Source organism: Drosophila biarmipes, chromosome 3L (genome assembly GCF_025231255.1).
Source record: "Drosophila biarmipes strain raj3 chromosome 3L, RU_DBia_V1.1, whole genome shotgun sequence".
NCBI lineage: Eukaryota > Metazoa > Arthropoda > Insecta > Diptera > Drosophilidae > Drosophila > Drosophila biarmipes.
In genome coordinates, this window is record NC_066613.1 from 20,926,627 (window position 1) to 20,950,887 (window position 24,261).

General features: G+C 41.2%; 3 protein-coding genes across 3 annotated transcripts in view; 2 read left to right on the forward strand and 1 right to left on the reverse strand.

The window, feature by feature from the left end:
- LOC108034958 (rab11 family-interacting protein 4B) overlaps positions 1-5,793 on the reverse strand; it is a 45,698-nt gene extending 39,905 nt beyond the window's left edge. The window contains exon 1 of the mRNA XM_017110257.3: positions 5,128-5,793. The gene's annotated coding sequence lies outside the window, so the exon portion shown is untranslated. The remainder of the gene's footprint in view (positions 1-5,127) is intronic.
- Positions 5,794-7,548: 1,755 nt separating this feature from the next.
- On the forward strand, positions 7,549-10,863 carry LOC108034620 (transient receptor potential cation channel subfamily V member 5). Its single transcript, XM_017109556.3, has 8 exons — positions 7,549-8,031; positions 8,315-8,541; positions 8,624-9,417; positions 9,504-9,730; positions 9,789-9,940; positions 9,998-10,106; positions 10,166-10,588; positions 10,644-10,863. The coding sequence occupies exons 1-8, from the start codon at positions 7,633-7,635 to the stop codon at positions 10,815-10,817; spliced, it is 2,505 nt and encodes an 834-aa protein (XP_016965045.1). The 5' UTR covers positions 7,549-7,632; the 3' UTR covers positions 10,818-10,863.
- A 10,191-nt stretch (positions 10,864-21,054) lies between these two features.
- LOC108035689 (SOX domain-containing protein dichaete) lies at positions 21,055-23,016 on the forward strand. The gene has a single exon (XM_017111407.3). It carries the CDS (start codon positions 21,258-21,260, stop codon positions 22,404-22,406), a length of 1,149 nt encoding a protein of 382 aa, XP_016966896.1. The 5' UTR covers positions 21,055-21,257; the 3' UTR covers positions 22,407-23,016.
- The last annotated feature ends 1,245 nt before the right edge of the window (positions 23,017-24,261 follow it).

Here is a 24,261-nt window from a genome sequence, read left to right on the forward strand (position 1 = left end):
ATGCAGATGCTGTGTTGTTGTCGCAATAATACTTGGGGATTATGGAACCGCACGTACCAAAATAAGAGATACAAGAGCCGAGGGAAGCTCATTAAAGATGCCCAGCCATGTGGCCAAGGGGCGAGTTCGAATTCGATCCGATGCATTCATAGGAATGGTTTCGAAACAGTTTCCACGAAAAGAAACCCAATTAAAGCGAGGAAAGAGTGCGGAAATTTCTAAAGTGGCAACAGATGCGGAGATTTTTCAACTACCTGCTCGAGAGATCGCATCGCATCGATAAGCAGAAACAGCTGGTTTTCCATTAGTTTTGCTCCACTCCAAAAATCGCCTTTGCTGAGCCATTTGCTTATCTAACTTCGCCGAATCGGTTCGGAAAAAATCCATGGAGAGCCAAACGTGTTTAATGCGTGGAAACGAGAATTTCGTTAAACCGCAATACTTTTCAAATATAATACGTGCTTTTGCTGAATATTCCGCTACACAGTAATCAATTGCTTAGCTCACTAACAAAGGCCTTGAAAATACGTTGCGGTATTAATCTTAACCGTCGAATTTACCTAAAACCAGGTTCGAGTTTTCGCTATCACCGTATAATGGAACGTTTCCTATAGTAAAATTTGTTTGTTTTTATACAATTATTAACACTCGAACATCGTACCACGTTTTTATCTCTTGCCTAACCCTCAAATAAACTTATCTAGTGTATTAGCCCCCAAAGTCCCTAAGTAAACGCCCCACATAAACAATCGAAAAACGCCCACAAAAAACAGACACAGTATAATAACAATTGAAGAAAAAGACAGAACCCAAAGAGGTTGAAGCAATATTGATGAATTATACAAAGCACAGACTGGAAAAACAAAGAGGGAAACTCTGTTACAACACTTGAATCGGAAAAATTGGGTCATAGGGGGGAGTGAAACGAAGAGGAACGTGGGGGAATATTATAATGAAAGGCGACAAAAATTACGGAAAGGAAAACATTAGGAAAAGTTATTATAATAAAATATTTAAAAATATATTTGGAAAACAAAATGGATTTTCAAACTTAGGGTCATATTCTCTTGAACTATCTTGAAAATTTAAAGCCTGATCCCTAAGATCTTTCCCTTTAAGTGCAGTTCTCCTAATCCTTATGTCGCTGACACGCACTGTATAGCCCACAACCCACACGGTACACTTTGAAATCAATTAGTAAGTCCCCGACACGTCTGAATCAACTGGAAGACAAATCTCATTTGCGCCCATGCTGACATATTTTATTTTAGCTCCGTGAATTTATTTTTATGCCTCGAACTGTCGGCGGGCGAGGAGAAACTGCATCTATATATCTTTCTCTCTAGTTTGCACTCTATTTCTGATCCGGTGAATGCTTCGCTGGCAGTTCCCGCTAATTTGTGTCCCTCCCCGCAGGTTTTGAATTCTCCGGGCGCACTCGGAAAGCGGAAGCCCAGGAGGCCCGTGGAGAATCCACAAGAGCGAAAATTCCACATCGAGTTTTTGGTGAATGCCTTTGCTGAATGAATAATGAGGCAGGCGTGCCGGCTCCTATTTTAGTGGGTAGTCGAAGGGGTTTAGGGGGCGGAAGAACAACCGGCAGAATCCGTAGACCTGTCTGCAAGATCTCGAAGGAAAGACTGAGGCAGGTCAGGAAAGTCAGGCCGGAAAAACACAGATCTTTGTTTTTCTATAAAGGAAAAGATGCACGTTTTGTTCTGAATAAAAATAAAGAGTTAAAGAAATATATCTAAAAAAAGTAATATGTTAAATTATATCAATTAATCATTTGTATCTATTTTGAATAAAAATAAAGAGTACAAATGTTGGTGCTGGTAATTTTTTGAATTATTTAAATTAAACTACACCTTTTTTATGAAGTTTTAGTGCCTTTTATGGATATTAAATGTTTATTTGACTTCTTTATGCTTCAATAATTCAGTTAGTTACCTTGGAGTAATTCAAGCATGGCAAACAAGCCCTAGTTAGTGTATTTAGTGAAAAGTAAACACGGAAGTGTATCTCAGATATAAAACCTGGTAAATACATACGTCTGTGTATTTATATGTGTGCAATTGTAAGATGCACCGCCAGCAACAAAGATGAAAGGCAAAACACACACATGCAACCACATGGCAACACATGACAGAACAACAATAACGAAATGAAAAGCGCAGGAAAACAAAACAGACTGTCATAAAATGCGAACCCTGTTTAAAGTTGAGGGGGTTCCCCCGGCTCCTGGCCCACCTTTTCAGTTCTTTTCGTGCGTTTGCAATGCATTTCATTCACCGCAATTATTTACTTTGGCCTGATGCGGGCTCTTCAAAAAGGCAAAGGAACCATACACACCAAATGTGAATAGGGGACTTCCTCAAAAAAAATCTCAAAATGGTATACTATTTAAGGAAAAGGTAAAAAAAAAGTATGAAGTTACTTTAAAAAATGTTTAATACATTTTAAACGAGAATTTTTTATTTTTATAGAGCTAATTCTATATGTTGCCTAAAATATTTTGCTAAATTTATGGTATTTCCTTTTGTGTCCCTACAAATATCATATAAATGTACTATTAGGCTTCTATTCAATCATATATCACCATATTATACGTCGTTATAGAACTACAAAACGTTAGTTATACATTTTCCTAACATAAAATAAATATAGTAAATTTTTAGAGTGTAAATAAAATGTTATAAAGTAAACTTAATTGAGGGCTTCTTCGTTTTAGGTGCATTGAACCGACGGCACAGGTGGAGGCAGGGGAAGTCGAAGAAGCGGCATTTGACCCAGTTCGATGGAATGGCATTTGAATGCATTTCCATTTGAGTCGCTCATTCAGTCGGTCGGTCGATCAACAAGTTTTTTCCAGGTTGTTTTTCAAACCAATTAAATGTCATCTGGCTCCTCAATCAGCCATTCATTCCACCCCTCCGAGGAGAGCTTTCCCACCCCCATCTGAACTGAATTCTGGCCCAATTGAATTCTTTCACACACTGTCTTCTCTGCCCCCTTCATCGGGCTTTCTACATTTCATTCTTGTTTAGCTTTTGGCACGGGTTCTCTCGTCATTGCCTTGTTTATAAACAAAAACAAAAGGCAAAAAAAAACCCGCAGAGAAATAAAATTAAAAGAAATACGAAATCTTTTTATTTCAACTTGTTTACCTTGAATCGCCTCGAATTGAAGTTCAAGCAATTAATTACACTCACTTTTAGATGCGATTTTTTCTCATTTTTCCCGCATTTGCATTTATTGCACAGCCTTCTCAATAAAGTAATTAAAATACTAATGGCTTTTTGCTTGAAATTTAAAGGGGTTAACCAATTGAAGGGGAATATTTAGGGGCAATTTGTACAAAATGATATATTAAGTTGGGAAATAAGTTTTTGAAAGTATTCTTTGCTACCCATTGCCCCAAAGGCTTCCCAATAAGTTAATTAAAATATTAGTAACCATTTGTTTGGGGATGTGGGATTGTAAATTATATGCTGTGTTTTAAGACACCCCAGCTGAAAATTAAAAAAGAAACGAACAAAAAACACTTCCAAAGCCGCATAACTGTGCCAAGGCGAAATATTCCAAGCCAGCGCAAAATTTATTTCTTTCTTGGTTTTTTCTCTTTCGTTTGCTGGCCAGTATTGTTTTTCCTTTTTTGGCAGACTTTGCAAAGTGCAAATGTGAAACGAGAACCACGTTAAACAGAGGCCAAAATGAACTTAGGGGAAATAGACGCACTTACACACCAAAAAAAAAAGATCATATTACAATGATGCAACCGAAAGAGGAAGCAGCTGCCTCTGCAGATTTTCCATCTTCGGCCAAGTGTATCTCAGATTACGGGGGGGAAACCAGAAGATACTCGAGTGCAAGATGAGCCACTTGTAGGGCTGCATCCTGTCTCGAAAGGACATCGATAAGGCAGGTGGTCCGGAAACAGTTGACAATGCACCGGCACTCTAATTAATTAATCGCCGGCATACATAACTTCCTCGAACTCCAAAAACCACAAAAGCCCAGAAAAACTGGGGGGGCGGGTGGAAACAAAGGCTGAAATAGCAAATGAAACAAACAAAAAGTCAACGATGTCTCCGGCTGGCACGAAACCGGGCTCAAACCCACAATAACAAAAGCTAGCAGAGAATTGCAATGGGGAAACGGGGCGCTACGAAAATCAACAAATAAATAAAAACAATTGCGAATTTTCGCATTCGTGGAAATGTTACCACTGTCCCACACAAGCACACTCGCCAAATAAATAAATGAGCAAGAGTCGCTTACTTAATTGCCCAAAAATAAAGGCAAGACGACACCAAGTTCCTCCTTCTAAGCTCTTTCGGACGACATTTGAGAATCAATACTACTTAAATTGCGTGATACATTTGGGAGAGTAGTTAATGGCCCAGTGTGGGATGTGAGTTAATATATACTATATTGCATAGTATTATAGAATGTAAATATAGCTCTCTTAAAAAGAATGGAAATATCTAATTTTTATATAGAAAAAAAAATGTTACATTGCTTACTGAAGAGATATTTTGTAAAGCTCGTAAAAAATACTTAGTAAAATGATATCAGATGTCAGATAATATCAACATTTTCATCTATGAATTAAAAAACAAATAAAAATCATTAAGTTTTAATTTGCAAAAAAAAATAAAAAAAATATTTATTTATTTTTTAAATATTTTATCAAGATATATGCATATATTGTAAATATTCATGGTATGTCAGGGTGTCACTTGGATCTGAAACTAAAGCTCTTTAGTACCCCTACTTTTTTTAACACAAAATCTTTTTATCTAACATTTATATTGACTTAAGAGCGTAGAATTACGCGTTTCTTTATATAACTAACTTTGTGCCAAGAGAAGATCACATCAGGATGAGATCATTTGGATAATTCCTACAGATATGATAAAAATACTGTGATAAAGCTTTTTTCTTCTTGAAATTCCTGGAAACCTTGATATTTTCTAGCCCCAACCTATTAGATATTCCCCAATTAGAAATGCCTTATCTCCGCTCTGGGTTTTCCCCACCTTTGCTAATGAGAGATAAAAAATGGTCTTTCAAACTTTGGCCAATTAGCAGCCGTTTCGGAAACAGTTAGTTCGCTTAACACACCTGTTGAAATATATTTGCTTATCCAATTGGAGCAGGCGACTGACTTCAGCGGTTAACGGGACATGGATTTGGTTAAAAACAAAAGAAACGAATTATTTGCACTTGGCGCACAGCCACAACAACAATTGCATGGAGAAACACACACAAGCAGACACACACACACACACGCGCGCTTGGGAGCGAGGGAGACGGAGATAGCCGGCGGAGCGCAACAGTTAGATTTTGTAGTTGTTGTTGTTATAGCTGTAGTTGTAGTTGTTGCAGAACAGGTAGTTGCACAAAAAACGGCCTAAAATCGGCTATTTGATGTTGTGTTTCATCGATTTGATGCCACTTTCACTCGGGTCTGCATATGAAACACCTTTAGCTGGACTTTTGTGGTTTGCTTGTAATTGTACGCGTGCGTAACGTTGGTAACGTCTTTAGCTTTTTTGTTGTGATTTCTGGGGTTTTACGTGGGAAACTTCACCGCGCGCGCGCTATCGACAGAACAGTTGTAAAAGAGTCAAAACTGTGATTTGTGCTTAAAGTTGTTCCTAGGTCTGCTTGATTTTGTTTATGTTTCCCTTCGACTACACGCGCGCAGCAGCAACAACTTTTGTCTTCGATCGCAGAGTAAAAATTCCGCAGCGCTCCGACGTCGAACCTCCCGATATTCCGATTTCGAACTGTAAGCAACTGTGTATATAGAGGCACCAATTGCTCTGCCTGCGCCGCGTTCGAACATGCTTGAAGGTGTGGGGAAAAGACCAGCTGTTCGAACTTGTGCGAGGGACCAGCAATAGGGACGCAACCGCGTAGGAGCTGCGTGCGAAAGAAGAGTACAGATAGTGAGGGCTGTTTTCAAGACTTAAGGCGGGCTTCTGGGAAAAACAGCCGAAAAATGAATTTCTGAAGGAAATTTCAAGCGGATTTGTTTTAATATTGATGAAAATAAGAAATCATTTAATAAATGTTTTAACATAAAATTTAACATGTCTTCACTTTAAATGGTATTCACCTCACTTGGTTTGACGCGACGTCACGATGCTCGACGTCAACCCATATCCCTGAAAGCAAAAGGGCGATAGTTCTATCGCCTCGAATTATAGATAACAGATATTTTCTGTTTTGTATGTTTAAGTATAACTTATATAATCAGTATCATTTAAAAACTAGATAATAAGATATGGGATTTTAAATTAAATTTTTTTATATCATATAATTTTTTTATTTGTTTAATTAAAATTATAATGCATTTTTAAATCTAAAGATCTATTATCGATGTGTTTAATTTCTATTACTTGTTATTATAAGAAACTTTTTGAGAAACTAAAAAATATCAAATAAATTGATGTTTTATAGAGATATATTAAATATTTCTTTAACATATTTTTAAAACTGAAAATATCGCCGATACGATATATATATGGTATTCTAAAAATATATGAACAGACTGCTAGTGTGATCGCGCGTAAAACAAGTTTTAGTACCACCAGCAGATGCACAAACCTGGCTAGCGAAGACACAAATTTGGTATATAATAAAGCAAATAGGTGTCAAATTTATACTTAAGTCAAATTGATTATACATTTAAGGTGACTCTAAAATATTTCGAATATTAATATAACCTCTAACTGCACGGTTACACTTGTGAACGTAAAACGCACGCTTAAATCAACGAATTTCAAGCCAATACATCACAAACGCGTTTAGTCTTCAAGCTGTACGCTAACAACCGATCAGTACATTAAATAGATCATCCATAGCATTAAAACATTTCGTTTAACTCAATCAAAGCAATTTAATAAATTTCCAACCAGAATTCCAACTTTTTACTGCACTCTGGCAACGCTTTGAAGACGATTTAAATTTTCCCCTTTAAGTATGCTATGTTTAAGACTGTTACGTTCCAGCGCCATCTATAACAGCACTGTAAAGTTTAATGGTATGGTTACACGCCATCTAGGGTGAAATAGCGGAGACACACCCCATATCGTGATTCGATAGTTCATAAATTCAAATTATTTAAATGTCTTTGGCGGTTGATGATAAAAATCAAAGTAGCGGGGAACCGCAAATAAAAAATGCAGCAAATTTTCTACCTACCAATGTAATTTTGCCAGTTTATATATATTGTAAAAAATTATTAGATTTCCAACTGTTATTGATCTTCAAAGAATGTCTAACCAAGAAAAACATGATTAATTTTTGGCTGTTGATATGTTTTTGGATTGTCTACTTTCATGAAAACATAAATAAGAGGCTAACCAAACTTGTTGAGCCGCTGCAACAGGTACGATGTCTTGGCAACGTCACGTAAACACAGCAAAGGAGCTCAAGTTCAGCTGTTGCATTGGAAACGGTCGCGCTACGGAATGTTTTATCGATAGCCACCAATGGACAAGGACCACGCCATAACAAAAAGGAGTTTCCAAGAGCAGACAGTTTCGCCAGCAATGTCGCGCTACAAAAGCCTTTAAAAGTCGCAAAAAATCCAGTGGGAAGTGAGTTCGGGATCGGATAATGGGGAATACGGAGAGCAATGTGACCAGCGGGGTCAAGAAACAGGCCGGAGTGTCCACCCAGGCGCTCTACAAGTTCGTGAACCTCAAGGGCGGCGGACTTCTCGTGGACATGATGAAAAGGGCCTGCCAGACCAAGCAGTTTGCCGAGATCGATCACGCCATCAAGACCAAGGTGGAGCCGTTTCTGTACAACAAGGGCGCTGGACGGTACTTCCCCATCTCGAAGCTCGTCCTGCTGCGCAATGTGGATCGTCCCCGCTCCCGCCAACTGCCCGAGATCCGAGCCCTGGAGAATCCCGACGAGGACTTCAACATCCATGACTACTGCCCCGAGGTCTCGGAGGCCGAGTACATCTCCAATCCAACCGCCTATCGATTCGTCTGCTGGGATCTGAATGTAAGTGGGTGCAACAGTGGGGTGCTTCCAAAGGGGTTGCGTTGGGGGTTTGGGCCTCCTCCTAGTTTGGGGTGTTCCAGGATGTTCCAAACTTTGTTTTGAAGAGTATGATACGCAAGATTTGTTCTAGAAATCCCTGACATTTACATTCTCTTCACATCACTCTTAAATATTGATTTAATTTAAAAACAAATTTTACACAAAATTTATTTGTTAATTATATTTAACATTTTTTAGACATTTTGTTTTAAATCTTCTAATAAATTTTCTGTATACTCTTCAGATGCGTGGCGCTGTGGGCGAGACCATCCTCCATTTGTGCCTGCTAAACGCTTCTTCCTTGCACGCTGATCTTGCCAAGAGGCTGCTCAAATTCTACCCAAAACTTATCCTGGATACCTACATGAGTGACGAGTACTACGGCGAAAGTGTCCTGCACATTGCCATTGTCAATGAGGATCCTGCCATGGTGAAGTATCTGCTGGATGCCAACGCAGATGTCCAGGAACGGTAAGATACTCCTTTGTAGATTTATATTTTTCATTAAATATATGTTAACTAAAAGTACTAAATATATTTTATATCTTTACAGTTGCTGTGGAGCCTTTATGTCGGCGGAGGACACAAAGTTCTCCCGCACGGATTCGCCGGACCACGAGTACGTGGCTCTGTGTCCCATGACCAACTACGATGGCTATGTCTACTGGGGCGAATACCCCCTGAGTTTTGCCGCCTGCTTGTCGCAGGAGGAGTGCTTCCGATTGGTCTTGGCCCGAGGAGCCGATCCCGACTTCCAGGACACCAACGGAAACACCGTGCTCCACATGCTGGTCATCTACGAGAAGATCGAAATGTTCGACGTGGGCTACGAGGTGGGCACGAACATCCACATAAAGAACGTCCAGAACCTCACGCCCCTGACGTTGGCCGCCAAGTTGGGCCGAGTCGAGATGTTCTTCCACGTGATGAGCATCGAAAGGGAGATCTACTGGCAGCTGGGCAGCATCACCTGTGCCGCCTATCCGCTCTTGATGATTGATACCATCAACGAAGAAACTGGCAATATTAACAAGGACTCTGTGCTGAATTTCGTGGTGTTCGGTGACAAACTGGAGCATCTGGAACTGCTCGATGGCGTGGTCATCGATCTGCTGAAGACCAAGTGGGACACTTTCTGCAAGTCGCGGTTCTACAAGCAGTTCTACATGTTTGCCCTCTACTTCCTCATCTCGCTGTTCAGCTTTATCCTGCGTCCAGGTCCGGACAACAAGGAGGAGGACGAGGACGGTGCCAACAGCACTACCATTAAAAATGATCTGTATAGGCAAAATGGCTCGGATACGTACCACCGGCAGACCAAGAGGGGCTCGATGACTACAGAATACAGTTGAGTTTTAGAAAATGTTGAAATACATTTTTATTCTAATATCTATAATGTGGTATAATGTCATAATGATATCCTTTCTTCTCAGAAACATTCTGGCTAAATTTTACCGAATACTATGATCCTTCGGAGGTTGAGGTCCTGCCCGCTTGGTGGGAGAGCTACGCCCAGTGTCCCCTGATGAATCTCGAATCCGATTTGGCCAAGCTCCGAATTATTGCGGAACTATTAAACTTTGTTGGAGCTATTTTATATCTATTAGTGGCCTTACGGGAGGCTCGCTTTCTGGGCCTGAAAATGTTCATTGAGAATCTGGTAGGTGCTTTAACTTAAATGAAATTAAAAATTATTATTACTCTAAATATTTCCCCAGATGACGGCTCCCTCGAGGGTAATGTTTTTGTTCTCCTGTGCTTTGATGATGACCATACCCTGGTTGAGGGTTTCCTGTCTCACCGAAATCGATGATCATGTCACCGTTGTGATAATGCTAACCACTGCGCCGTATTTTTTATTCTTTTGTCGGTAGGTTGGATTTTTAAACTAAATTTACACTTGATATTAACATATATAATTTTCCAGTGGCTTTAAAACCGTAGGTCCCTTCGTAGTGATGATATACCGCATGGTCATGGGAGATCTGCTCCGATTCGTCTCCATCTATTTGGTGTTCGTGTTGGGTTTCTCCCAGGTAAGGATACATTTTCAACCAGTTTTAATGAAGATTTCTCACTATACCCCTTCTACCAGGCCTTCTACATTATTTTCCTGACCTTCGACAGCGGCTCCCCGGCAGATGGAGAGGATGCCGAGTCCAATCCGATGCCTTCGCCCATGGAGTCCATAGTGGCCATGTTCCTGATGTCACTCACCAACTTCGGGGACTACTACGGAGCCATGGTGTCCACGCAGCACGAGTACGAGGCGAAGATCCTGTTCTTCCTGTTCATGGTGATCGTGAGCGTGCTGCTGGTGAACATGTTGATCGCCATGATGGGCAACACGTACCAGGTGATCGCCGAGATCCGCAACGAGTGGCAGCGCCAGTGGGCCAGGATCGTCCTGGTGGTGGAGCGCAGTGTCCCACCCGCCGAGCGGTTGAAGAACTTCATGCAGTACAGTCAGTCCATGTCCGATGGCAGGAGGGCCTTGGTCCTCCGGTTAAACATGACTGTGGGTTCAATATGGTTTATATTTAAAGAGGTTTTTAATAGGCATATCATTCTAGGAGGAGGAAAAGGAGGAGATGAAGGAGGTGCAGGAGATGAAACGCATCCATCAGCGGTTCTCCAAGAAGCGGCAAATGGAGCGCGAAGCCCGGGCCCTGCGGCGCCAGCAGGAGTACGAGAAGTTCTTCGGCACCGCCCCCAAGTCGGAGAGTTCCGACAACAACAACTATTGAAGATCCAGCCGGAAAAACCAGAGTCACTTAATTAGTTCAAGTTTTATTGGGCCTTGTTGAAATGTGTTCGTTTTGGGCAATAAATTTAGTCTACAGTGCGTTTCACAATTCAAAATTTAAAACTTGTGTATTTATTTGGGATTATTAAAATTATTTTATTATTATTTTTGTAAAGGATTTTAGAGAGTTTCCTATAGTAATAATATTTTTATGAAGTTAATAAAATATTTTCCCTAAAAATTAAATACCAGCTGATGGAGGAGATTTAAAAATATTCAAATGGCAAACCCTTGATGCGATCCTTCAAACGATTTCACACACAGCCATTGGCACATAATCGATGACTTATTTAACAGAGCGCCGAAAAATCTGTGGCACAAGTGTCGGTGCATGCGAATGACAGGTCGCCCGAGCATACAAATATCAAAATCAAATTCACTCAAAATAACATTTAATAAAATCAATGTGCTTATAAAGTTTGCCACCCGAAAAAAAGAACGAAGAAAAGTGCTCAACAAAGAGGGGGTCCTAGGTAAATTTGCATTTTTATAGGGGGAGTGAGACTGGGACCATAACTCAACGACCGGCACTCTTTTCCAGCTCTCATGTGCGTTGACAGTTTTAAATCAAAGAGCCAAGCACAAATGCAAACAGAGTTTAACAAAGGTCAAACCCTCAACCCTTGACAACCCTCACCCTCGACTAGGCACCCAATCGGCAAAATAAATTGCAAACTTTTCTTTCTTTTGCACTGTGATTTGCATAAATAATTTACTTTAAACAAACCCTTGAGTATCGGCGAAAGGAAAGTAAAGAAAGTTCCAGCCAAGAAAAAGGCAGTCAAAGGAGGAAAACCGAATTTCCCTTTTGAGTTCTAGTGGCAGTTCACCTGGGAATGGTCCATAATTCTTATTTGAATGCTTGTTCAACCATTTCCCCTTCTGCCAAAGCAAATTCCCAAAGGATTCAACCTGAGACGTGCATAATTCTTGAGTTTCGTTTTTTTTAAATCGTTTGGTAACAGAACCTGGCCGGCGAAACAATTGCGATAGTTAAGGCCAAATCACAGACGGCATTTAAAAGTCATTTGGCAAACGCCCCTCACCGAAATTGCGCTATAAACGATGTTGCTTAAGGATCATAAAGCAGGCCGATTTTCCGGGAACACCTAGAAGGTGGAAAACTGTCCGTTCGCGTTTCCATTTCGCATTTTCCCTGTCCCATTACCTTCTAGCGCATTTATTGTTATGGTTTTACAATGTTTGTGTATGCCGAAGGGGCGTAATTAGACAGCTTTCTCAGCCTTTTTTACGACTGGAAATTTCACAAGTCGAGAGGGCCGACGAGATTCCTATCTATAGGGCCTGTAAAACTTTATTGCTCCATTTTTGTGTATCTAAATAAATTAATAGTTTGTTTGGTGTTGTGAAAATAAATTATAATTTATTTTGTTAAGGGCTTGGCCTTGATAATACTTTATTTATAAGCTTAAAACATAATATAAATGTGCACATTTATATATATTTATTTATTTTTACAAAGGTAAATGCTCTAAAAATTATTTCCATGGTTTTGAATGCCTTCGAATACATATACAATATGTACAAAGAATGAAAAGGCATTAATGCACTTCTTTAGGCCGGAGGTCGCGTGAAAAATATTTACATTTAGCAATTAGGGGAAGTGGGCGTTGATTTGGCCCTGTGGGCGTGCCCACACCATTCACAGCTGCCAGCGTAGCTGAACCCAAAACATGTGATTACGCAACGAACTCGACACCTAGAACTCAGAGCCAGACTCCGACTCAAAAGGTGTGTAATTACATGGCCAGGACACAATGGCAAAGCCAATCGCCAAAGCTGGGAACATACTTTCTGGCCACACTGTGACACATTCAGATGGCAATTGTTCTGCCGGAGAAAGGGGGGTGAGCCCGTTTGTGGGGGCCCGGCGAAGGGGTTTTCCCGGCAGAGAACCCCTTTTGTTGTGACCTCCGGGGGTTGGACACCATATCATTAACGCCACACCGTAAGTAAACAATTTTTCCAGCATGGATTCGCTGTGAGAACTCCGGCGCACAGATCGAATTGGAACGCAGAATTGGGTTCTGAAAGCCCCGATCGCAGCGGGAACTAAATTGCTCTATTCAAACCCAATTAAAGTCAAGCTGCGGCCCCGAAAGAGCGCTCCGATTGTGAGTGATCCCTGTCCTTTAACACTTTCGGATGGAACGCGAACCCTGCTCCTTGATCCTTTGTTGGCGATCCGCGAACAAAGACGGCTGCTAAACGCTTCCGGTGCTGGGAAGGAGCGGCGTTCCGAGAGTTGCGACCTGATGCGATCCCAAGGCGATGCGACGATCAAACGATCCAAAGATCCGACGATCCCACGCATCATCCGGCAACGCTCCCATTGATGTCAATCTCTCATATCCCTCTCAACGAGCACAACAATGCAAGGTGTCAGCCCTTTGTATCGCGCATCTGTATCTTTTCTTTGCAGCATTCAGCCTTCATCTTTTCCTTTCCGCCTTTGTCTGGCTGCTACAATTGCAATTACGTAATCGTTATCATGATGTGCAAATCGATAAGCGGATGTTGGCTGTCTCCCTCCCTCCGGAAAGCCTTTCTCCCCCATGCGGGCTCCATCTTTATTGGCCCAGACGAGCGCCATAAAAGTCGTTGGCTTAATTCAAATGGCCGCCACTTGCCGCGCATCTTTTCTGTTTGCCAACTCATAAAGCGGAACTTTTATGAGCTCAAATAGATAGAAGCGGGGTGGTTCGGATGTGCTTAGATGTGAATAAGGCCATAAAAGAGTGGTAAACAAACAATCGCTAAAGGGACATCTCAGGATATCAGTATCAAGGCGAATTCTTAAGGTTTTGTTGAAGTTATATTTGGGTCGGTACTTTTTTTTGCATATAATTTGAACTATATAATTCTATACTAAAAATCTTTTTTAAATATTTAAATAAGTTTAGGCAGATATAATCTTTTGAATGTAGGCAACATCATTTAGTTATTATATATTTATTTTTTAAGGCATCTTTTAAAGCATTTTTTCCACATCTCAGGATATCGTTATCAACGCGAATTCTTTAGGTTTTGTTGAAGCTATATGTAAGTCAGTACCTTCAATTGCATATTATTTTAAATCATTAATCCTATGGTAAAAATCGTATTTAAAGATGCTTAAGTAGATATAATTTTTTGGATGTATGTTACAGCATGTATTTAGGATAGGACGCGAATTCTTTAGGTTTGATTAAATTATTTTATTTATTGTTATCTTAAATCACTATCTTAAATCTTATTTAAATTGGCTTCAATAGATAAAATGTTTTTGAAGATTACATCATGTTTTCTTTTTCCCCCACTGTTCGCACATTTTTCAATAATAATATAAGAATAATCTTTTCTTCTTTGCCATACCTTTATTTAATATGTTTATGAGCTAACATTTTTTTTAAATAATGTTATTACTTAGTTCCCAAACACATTTCTAATATACCTAAATAAACAAACCTTCCGAGCTCACCTTCAATTTATTGATCGCATACTTGTCTCCCGCCTCCCGGATTTCAGTAATACGCCTCGATTTGATTGAAAACCACTTGAGAACCGAAGGGAGGCGAAAAAAAAAACAAATTCTAACAACAAAAACCGCAAAGTTTTAATTGAATTTCCTGAACAAAATAATGTTTTGCCACTTGAGTCTCGCGGGAGGACGCTAAGCAAACAATCAACAACAACAGCCACAAAAACGATGACGGCGACGCCGCCAAGTCTGAATGACTGACTGACTGATTGACGGCGGGATTGAATGGTCCTGGGCTGGGCGGATGTGGATGGGGATGTGCCTTGGTCTAGATATGCATACACACTTGGAGCGCAAATTCAATTCGCCAAATCAAATCACTTGAGTGAAAATGTTGCATTCAGCCAAAGAAAATAAATAGGAAAGCACACAAATAAACAGGCGAAAAATGGGAAAAGGGGCGGTGGTGCCAAAAGGTGTTTCTGAATTGCTTAAAGGCCGCTTTGATCTCCGACAGCATTAAGCGCGCTCAATCAAACCCTTTGACTTTAACGAAACCATTTGCCAAATGACTGAAATTAATTAAGCGAAGAAGCCACAGGAAAATAAATCAAAGCAAAGCACTGGCGAATGCCAAAGGATAATTGAAATGGAGCCTCAAAGGCGAGTGATTGCGGCTTCAATTGAAGTCAGCATTTATCCACTGCTAACTGAAATAATATTGGAATTTGTTAATTGTATATTAAAAAATTTTATTAATAATATAATATTCATTTTTAATCAAGTAATTGTTATTTATCTAACAAATTGCTGGAAGAAAACGTAATAAGCAACTATGATATAATTCACAAATTAAATTGAAATGATTTATTAGAAATTTATTAGTTTATCTAAAAGTCAAAAGTTTTGAAAAGTTTAACAGTACTATATTTGTAAAATTGTATTCTACAATTTTTAAATTTTAAATCGATCTAATTGGATTCTAAATATTATATTATTATTTAGACACGAATCTAATGAAGTCATAAATCGGCTCAAAGTCCGAGGAGGCGTAAAACATCAATGCAGCAGATTGCAGGCTGTCAAAACGATTCGAGCTGCTATATCCTCGGGGTGGGTTGGAAAACTGCTTTTGACAGCCGCCCGTCAGGTGGAGTGGACCTCATTTGGCAGCGGTTTTCTCAGGGACACGCCCATCCGCCCATTAAAACGTTGGTGTTTTGGCCTCGGGCCATGAAACCGCAAAATTTGGACACAGGTTTCGGCAGCTAATCGATGGGAGGCTGTACATGGGATTGAGGAATCCGTTCCAACTGTGCTTGTTGGTCGTAAACACACACCGTGGGATTCGGCACGTCGGTCCGGAAGGAAACTCACCTCTTCGCCACTCGATTCCAGAATCCTCTGAACTCCGCTCCGTCCGCCTGTTCCGAATCTCGGAACCCACTTCAAACGAAAGTCGCATCGAGTGGGCACTTTGACGGCGACGATTTGCCCGACAACAAAAATTAGGCCCACACTGAGAAAAATTTGGTAAAAAAGAACCTTCATTTAGGTAGAAAATCAGAAAGAATGGATGACTCACAGAAATCTTAAAAGGATTACTAGTGGCAAGCAGTGTGTGACCCGAATAAAAATATAATGTCTAGGAATCTTTAGATGGTTAAGATATCTTTTTAATATCCCTATATTCATAAAACTATTTAGGATAATTGCCAGAACTCCGCTTTCTTACTCATAGCAGATTTTAAAATACTTTTGGAGGTTTCAAAACGCAGAAAAAATGTATAGCATACTTTTGGAGTACTTTTTTTTTGAGGTTTCAAAATGTAGGATAATTTTATAGCATACTTTTCAACACTTTCCTTACGATCTAACTCCTGTTTTCTCCGCAGTGTATCAAAGCACTTGAAAGACAACCCCACTCCCCTCGAGGGCAACCCCTAAATTCGCCAGGAGAAAAATGTGCAAAAAGAATAGAAATGAAATGAAATATGAAAACGAGGCATAAAGAAATTTGACTCAAGGATCGCGGCGGTTCCTTAAGTGGCTCGTTTCGATTACAAACGAGTGAAAAGGACCTCAAGACGAGATCCCAGGCCGAGTCGTAAGTTAACCCCACCACCACTGGACGGGCACTCGAACTTCGTTTAAGAAATTAACATCGTTTAGTCCAAGTGGCTGGATGGTGGAAGCGGCGCGGAAGGGTTAAGAACAATGAGGGCGGAGGAGGTGGTGGGGGAGATGTGTTAAGGTTTCTCGGTTAATCTGTTATGACATCTAGGACCTGGAAACGTAATGAACTCTAATCGAGCAGGGATTATGAGTGGCCATCGAAGACCTACGCTCTGACAGCTCCGACAATTGGATTTGCATTGCATTTTCCCACATTCAACCAGGGCTGAACAAGTCGATGCCGGGCTTACACATGTTTTCCCCGGCAATTATCCTTTGAGCAAACACCGCAAGTTGCTAGGAACACAACAAAAAAAAAAAGTGAATTGATTGTTTTTCCTGGGATGATATTGCGAAATATTATTTGTACAATGCAAATGACAATAACTGACCCCGGAAATAGTGTCCCATGCAGAACGATAAACAACGCGATTGTTTTCCTCGAGTTCCCTCGAAACGGGGCAAAACAATGGGTGCACAAAACGGATACAAAAGTTGCAGGAATTGTGCAACATCCATGACAGTGGAGGAACCGGTCCTGCATCAGGTGAAGCCGAAACGGAAGTCGTCAGCACATGTGGGCGACCCTTTATCGCTATAGATAGAGCATCCCCAGGAGAAAGGCTCGTTTTGTTGTCCTAATGGTCTGAGCTTGGGATGAGCCGAGTGGCCAAATTCCTGAGACAATTTGGCCATTTCTTGTCGCACAATCACGCCCGGACCTGGAAACGCAGCCCGGATATGATGGGAAATGTAAAATTATAATACCATTAGAGCTCATTGTTACTTACCTTTACAGGTAAATGGGGATGTGTAAGTATATTAGAAGATATGATCTATATACCGCATTGTTAATATAAATTCACTGCAAAAGGTATAATATAATAATATATATAGATTTAGAACACCCCCAACCAGAAATGGAAATTCTCTATCCATTTCACACCCTATATGGTTTGACAACGAAAATGTGTTTATAATCCTATGCAGGATCCGCCATCCCCCAAAGAATCCCCCTCCATCAACTTCAAACGATAAATGCGCCATAATTTTTTATTTTTCCGACCCAAAATGAAAAGCATAAGAGCGTCAGAAATGCAGAGGAAAGGCAGGGAAATTCGTGAGCATGCCAAAAATGCTCTTAACTGGAATGACATGTGAAAAGCGCCGAAATCTGTGAGGCAATCAAATGGACACGTACGCCAGGAACCAGAGGAAATCAAAGGAAAAATCCAGTGGGTGGAAAATGGAAATGCAAAATGAACAAAGGCCGAACTAAAAACGTGAGAAAATCCAGCCAAAACGATTCCTCTTCCATCTGCCGATGCCAGGTGCGAGGCGCACTCATCATATCATCATAATATATGTAACTCAAAGTAAGGGAAAAGTATATGTATAACTTGCGAAAATGATACACGCATATATAGCTAGCCATATCAATAATTGAACAATTCAATCAACCGAACAATGGTGGGAATGTAACCTCATTTGGCTTTATGTTCGTTTCATTTTTGTCATTATCATTGAATCCATTCTGGACATTGTTGAGTCTCACATTTGCGCGATTGTTCCTGAATTTAATTAAAAAAAGAATGAATGAAAAAAATTATATTTGCGGAGTACAAAAAATAAAAAACAGAAACCAGCTCCCCAAATGACAATTGAATGAAAACAACAACAATCGACAATCGAGAGCAACAACAATGCAGGAGAAAACAATGAAACGCGAGTGTTCCTCTTTCTCCACAGAGAATCGGAGAATTCGGAATGGGTTAAGCGGTGAGGGTGATTTCTGGCGACAGGATAATGGTTAATATTGTATTCGAATAATAGTAATCACGGCACAACTTGACTCATCTCTCACCTGTCACCAAGCGATGAAATTAAAAATGTACTCATAAAATTTTTAACTGCTGACATCTGTCGCACAGTAAGTAGAGTTTTATGGGGTTCGGGGTTTACGAACTAGAGATATGAAAGGTAGATTTAAGGGACTATTCTTCTTTATTTGTTATTCTGTGATTTGATAAATAAATATTAGTATTCATAAAAAGTCGTTATAAAATGTTTTATATAATTATATTATATATTTATATGCTGATTCTAAATATCTTCTAAAAACCATATAATAAAGAATTCTTCAGATATTATATAGTAAATTTAGCTTTATTTTAAGTTGAAAAAATCAAAATTTGTTGAGCAGATAATATATTGTAAATGTACATTGTATTATGATTCTGATTTCTGTATTTATTTTTAGATTATGGTCCTTTATATCTTCTAAGATAATGTATAATTAAGAATTCTTCATGTATTATATAGTAAATTTAGCCTTAATATAAGGGGAAAGAATCCCAGTTTTAGGCTCAGGAGTATACATTTTATTTTGATTCTGATTTCTATATTCATTTTTAGAATTTGGACCTATATATCTTTTAGGACACCGTATAATAAAGAATTCTTCAGATATTATATCGTAAATTTAGCTTTAATATAGGTGGAAAGAGTCCTAGTTTTATGTTCAGGAATATACACTTTCCTTTGCTTCTGATTCTTTTATTTTTTTCTTACATTTTGGATACATATTTTCTAAGATGTCTTATAATAAAGAATTCATCAGAAACTATATTGTAATTTTAGCATTAGTTTAAGCCGCATTTGAGTCTTAAGATCTGTTAAAGCAAGAGCCTTCCAATTTTGCTTTCTTTATCTCACTCTCTGTGCTATTATCACTCACTTAGTGTCCTCGTCTGCTAAGTGAAATGCTGAATACTTAGAAAGAAAAATGTGGCCCGGACAAAACTTTTTCCATTACACAACGTACAACAGTTTTTCCTTTCGTTATTATTTGAGATTCGTTGTTGTTGCCGTTGTCCTTTCTTCCATTTTTTTTGGGGGAAAGCAGACACAAAGGAAACGTTGAGAACGCTGAAAGCTTTTTATGCTCTTACGCTATGGGCCAGGTATAAGAGCTTTGTAAATGCAATTGGAAACTGCACTAAGCTTTGGTGCGTCGGTGTGTGTGGGTGCGTGTGCGTGTGTGGGAGAAAGGGAAACGGAAATGGAGGGCGGTGTACAAGGGGCAGAAAGAGAGGGCAAGTGTAGGGCGGTGCTGGGGGTTATGTACTTTGGGATCCAGAGATCTCTTAAAAATATATTATCATAGCATCGTTTTAAAACGGAAATTTCTAACTAATTGGTTAGTGTTTCAAAGGATCTGTTTAAAATATTGTTTTCTAGCTAGAATTCTTCGTCCTTTTTTAAATTATAAACTTTTTATGTAAAAATCTAAAGCTGGAAAAGACTCTGAGAGCAAGAGAGTGCCCATTTTAGGTATGAATAATACCCTGATGAGTGGCAATTACGAACAGGAACCCTGATTAGATTATACTACTAAAATCCACCTAAAAGCACCCAAAACTATTCGATTGCCAAATCCATGTAAGAGGATGCAGTGAAACCGACCTGCTGCTTATTTAGTGCGCCAGAAATAAAGGATGGCTAAAACATCTCTGTAGCCAGGCACATAGCACCGTTCTACATGCATCTGGGTGAAGACCGCCCCACCTCCCCTCGCTGCTTTGTGGGCTCCTTTATGCGGGCTCACTTTTCTATGGCCAAATAAGTAAATAATTGCAGTAATATCCTTTCTGGAGCGGCCAGGAAGAAGTGGCAAAAAGGAAACGGAAAAGAATGGCGAAGAATGGCGAGCGAAATGAAAGAATGCGAGAATGGAGATGGGAGAATGCAGAGCGGGGCGAGAGAATGGAAAGCGTGTTTCCATGTCCTTTTCACAAACTAAAAAGTCCTTTCACACACACACACACATAGTGCAGGGCATAGAGTACACATAGAGGACGGTATATAGCTGAACACAGACACCCACAATGGACAAAAATTCACACCAAAGGCCCATTGTGATTGGCCCAACACACACACCAGCACACTCACACACACGCACACTTGCAAGTGGAGAGAGAGTGTCACTCTCTCCCTCGCAGGCTGGGCCTCTTCCTCTCTCCTTCTGGCTGCCAGGGAGATGCGGAAGTGCAACGTCGACGTGCAAAACAATAACGGAAATTGTGTGCCCACTGTGCGAAAATCAATGTGCTCCCGCTCTCTCTCTCTCTCGCTCTCTGTGGATCCCCTGCCCCCCAGAAATGGGGTCGCCAAATCGAGTAACACGAAGTCGGAGCCGAACGAGCTGCCTGGCTTTTGGCTCTATTGAGCTGCTCTATTGAACACACCCCTCAATGGGCGAACAACTATAACCGATATAAAGGAGCCAATGGAACAAAGCCAATGGAACAATGGGCCACAAAACGAAAGAGAGAAGGCGCTATGTGTGAGTGAGAGCGCGACGGCGGCGCAACTCTCTCCCAGGTAAGCAACGCACCGACCGTCCTGCTCGCACTTCCGCTGGCTTACCTGGGCCCCGCAGCGAGGGTTGCTCGTCCACTACTACGCCACTCTCTTTCGCAGAGAAAACGGGATTTGGCTGCAGTCGTGTCGGCCTCACTGGAACGCCACACAAATCAGTCACAAAAAAGCAGTCGAGCCGAGCAGAAGCAAAGCAAGAGCGAAAAGCAGCAGCAAAGCGAAAGCAAGACAGTCATTGACACAGAGACAAAAACCAGATAAACAGATATCCCAATCAAATCGCAGTTTAACCACAGACAGTGTGCTCTAGAAAGTGAAGTGTTGAAAGTGAAGCAAATAGCTGGAATGGCCACCTTATCGACACATCCCAATTACGGTTTCCATCTGGGCCAGGCCCAGGGATTGGAGGACTACGCCCCGCAGGCTCAGCTCCAGCTGAGCCCCGGCATGGACATGGATATCAAGCGGGTGCTGCACTACTCCCAGAGTCTGGCGGCCATGGGCGGATCGCCCAGCGGACCCGCCGGCCAGGGAGTGAACTCGGCCTCGGGCATGGGTCACCACATGTCCAGTCACATGACCCCGCACCACATGCACCAGGCCGTCTCAGCCCAGCAGACCCTGTCGCCCAACAGCTCCATCGGCTCCGCCGGCAGCCTGGGCAGCCAGAGCAGCCTGGGCAGCAATGGCAGTGGCCTGAACTCCGGCTCGGGCCACCAGTCCGCCGGCATGCACAGCCTGGCCACCTCGCCGGGCCAGGAGGGTCACATCAAGCGTCCGATGAACGCCTTCATGGTCTGGTCCCGCCTGCAGCGCCGTCAGATCGCCAAGGATAACCCCAAGATGCACAACTCTGAGATCTCCAAGCGCCTGGGCGCCGAGTGGAAGTTGCTGGCGGAGTCCGAGAAGAGGCCCTTCATCGACGAGGCCAAGCGCCTGCGGGCCCTGCACATGAAGGAGCACCCCGACTACAAGTACCGCCCGCGCCGCAAGCCCAAGAACCCGCTGACCGCCGGACCCCAGGGTGGACTGCAGATGCAGGCCGGCGGCATGGGCCAACAGAAGTTGGGAGCCGGTCCAGGAGCCGGAGCTGGAGGCTACAATCCGTTCCACCAACTGCCGCCGTACTTTGCACCCTCTCACCATCTGGACCAGGGCTATCCGGTGCCGTACTTCGGGGGATTCGATCCGCTGGCCCTGTCCAAGCTCCATCAATCCCAGGCAGCGGCGGCGGCGGCGGTGAACAACCAAGGTCAGCAGCAAGGACAAGCCCCGCCCCAATTGCCGCCCTCGTCGCTGAGCAGCTTCTACTCGGGCATCTACTCCGGCATGACGGCGCCCTCGCTGTACGCCGCCCACTCCGCCAACGCCGCCGGACTGTACACATCCTCGTCCACCTCCTCGCCGGGCTCCTCGCCCGGCACCATCACGCCCAATGGCATGGACGGCTCCATGGACAGCGCCCTGAGGCGACCGGTTCCGGTGCTCTATTAGGGCAGCGATTTAGGGTAGAGTACAGAGTAGAGTACAATTGTTGAAGCATTCCCAAAGTGATCCACTGGTTTTAAATCTTCAAAAGCTCTAAGTAAGCCAATCCTCCAAGCCACTCCTCCGCTTAATTCTAGTACAATCTTCGCGCACTTCAGATCTTAGAGTCTTAGCACTAAGTAAAAACAAACACACACCCAAAACATTCCTAGCCAATACACAAACTATAAACTATAATTTATTTAGCGCACTCACTACGCCACGGACGAGAAAATGGAAAAAAACAAATACCTAATTGTAAATTAATTTTATTTAGTTTTAAGCATTGAGAGAGCTCCTCCTCCTTGTTGTTTTTTTCGCATCAGCACCCAACCTTAAATGTATCTGCTAGGTTTAAACGCGTGACCCTCTCAAATTGTAAATACCCCAGCCAATTTCGTTATAGCGTCAGTGTAGCCCCGAATGCGAGGAAAGAACGTGCATCAATGTATTATTGTATTATTAATTGTATTAAAAGTAAACGTTATCATCTAAGCAAAAAGTGGTTTATGAAAGCCAACGCAAAACAAAGACATTTAAAAATGAATAAAAACAAAACTAATTTGAGAAAACCAAATACGACAATCTGCTTATTCAATTCAGCTTAAAGGAATGGGAACTGGTGTCTAGTTTCAAGATTTGATAACAAATCTAGAAACGTCTGGAAAAATAAAATATCTTTTTCGTATGGCAACCCTCAAAAGGGAAGTTTCGAGTCCTAGAATGGATTCCATCCTAAAAACGAATGAAATATTAATTTCCCATTGAATTATCACTCCTTATATAAACTCATAAAAGAGTTGAACATTTTCCTAACGCCTGAGGCCCAACTTTTCTCTTTAACATAATGATATTCAGCATTTTCTGCTTCACATTTTCAATGAATATATTTTCATTTCCTTAATTGGATTATCTTATTTTTACCATTAACTTTGAGATTAAATGAGTTTATGCTCTCAACTCGGATCGAAATTATCAACGAAATTCATTACTGATTTGAATATTCATAAGGCAACTCTCAACTCGACTGAGTGAGTCATTCGAGTAAATGTGGTCCTAAAACACTCATTTCATCATCACCTCGTAATGCGGACGAGTTTTCTGTTTTTTGTAGTGTTCATCTCAGCCCAAACTCCTCTCCTCTTGATCAAATTAACCTTGTCTCTGGGTGTTTTAACCATTATTTTGTTCATTTTCGAGCGAGCGTTTTTCTTGGTTAGCTTACACCCGCTGGGCAGAGAAGAAAAGACTAAAATTTGATTTGCCATTATACAACTATTTGCCGTTGTGTATTAATTTCTATTGATTAATGCGCTGTTTATTTTGCGCCTCCAAGACAGAATTCGATAGTTTGAACAAAAGGTCGTCTCTGCGAGCTTGGTATGGGGGTCGCATTGTGTGTGTGTTTTTTTTTCGGGATCAACGGGGGTCCCAGGCCCTCTAAGACCTCACTATTCAGAGTGTAACAGAATACCCTGGCGAAAGAAATCAACGAGTGTTTTTTCCGTTTTGATTTTTGGCTTCTTCTCGTAATAATAATAAGAATAATTGCGGTCATTAATAAATCCACTTGCATTGTCTTCCCTCGAACTCTGGCTTTTTGATTGCCGTTTTCTACTCTTCGGGGTCCATTCAATCTTACCCTTCCCCTCCCCATCCGTAGAGTATGTCAAATGTGTTAAAATATCAAATATTGATTATTGTTGTTATTATGCGTATTGTTGATATGGGCCTTTTTGTTGCTGGTTCTTGGCTTGTTTCTCCACTCGCCGTTTGCTCTGCCTTCTTTATTCGGTATCTACAACTAACAAATATTTACCCA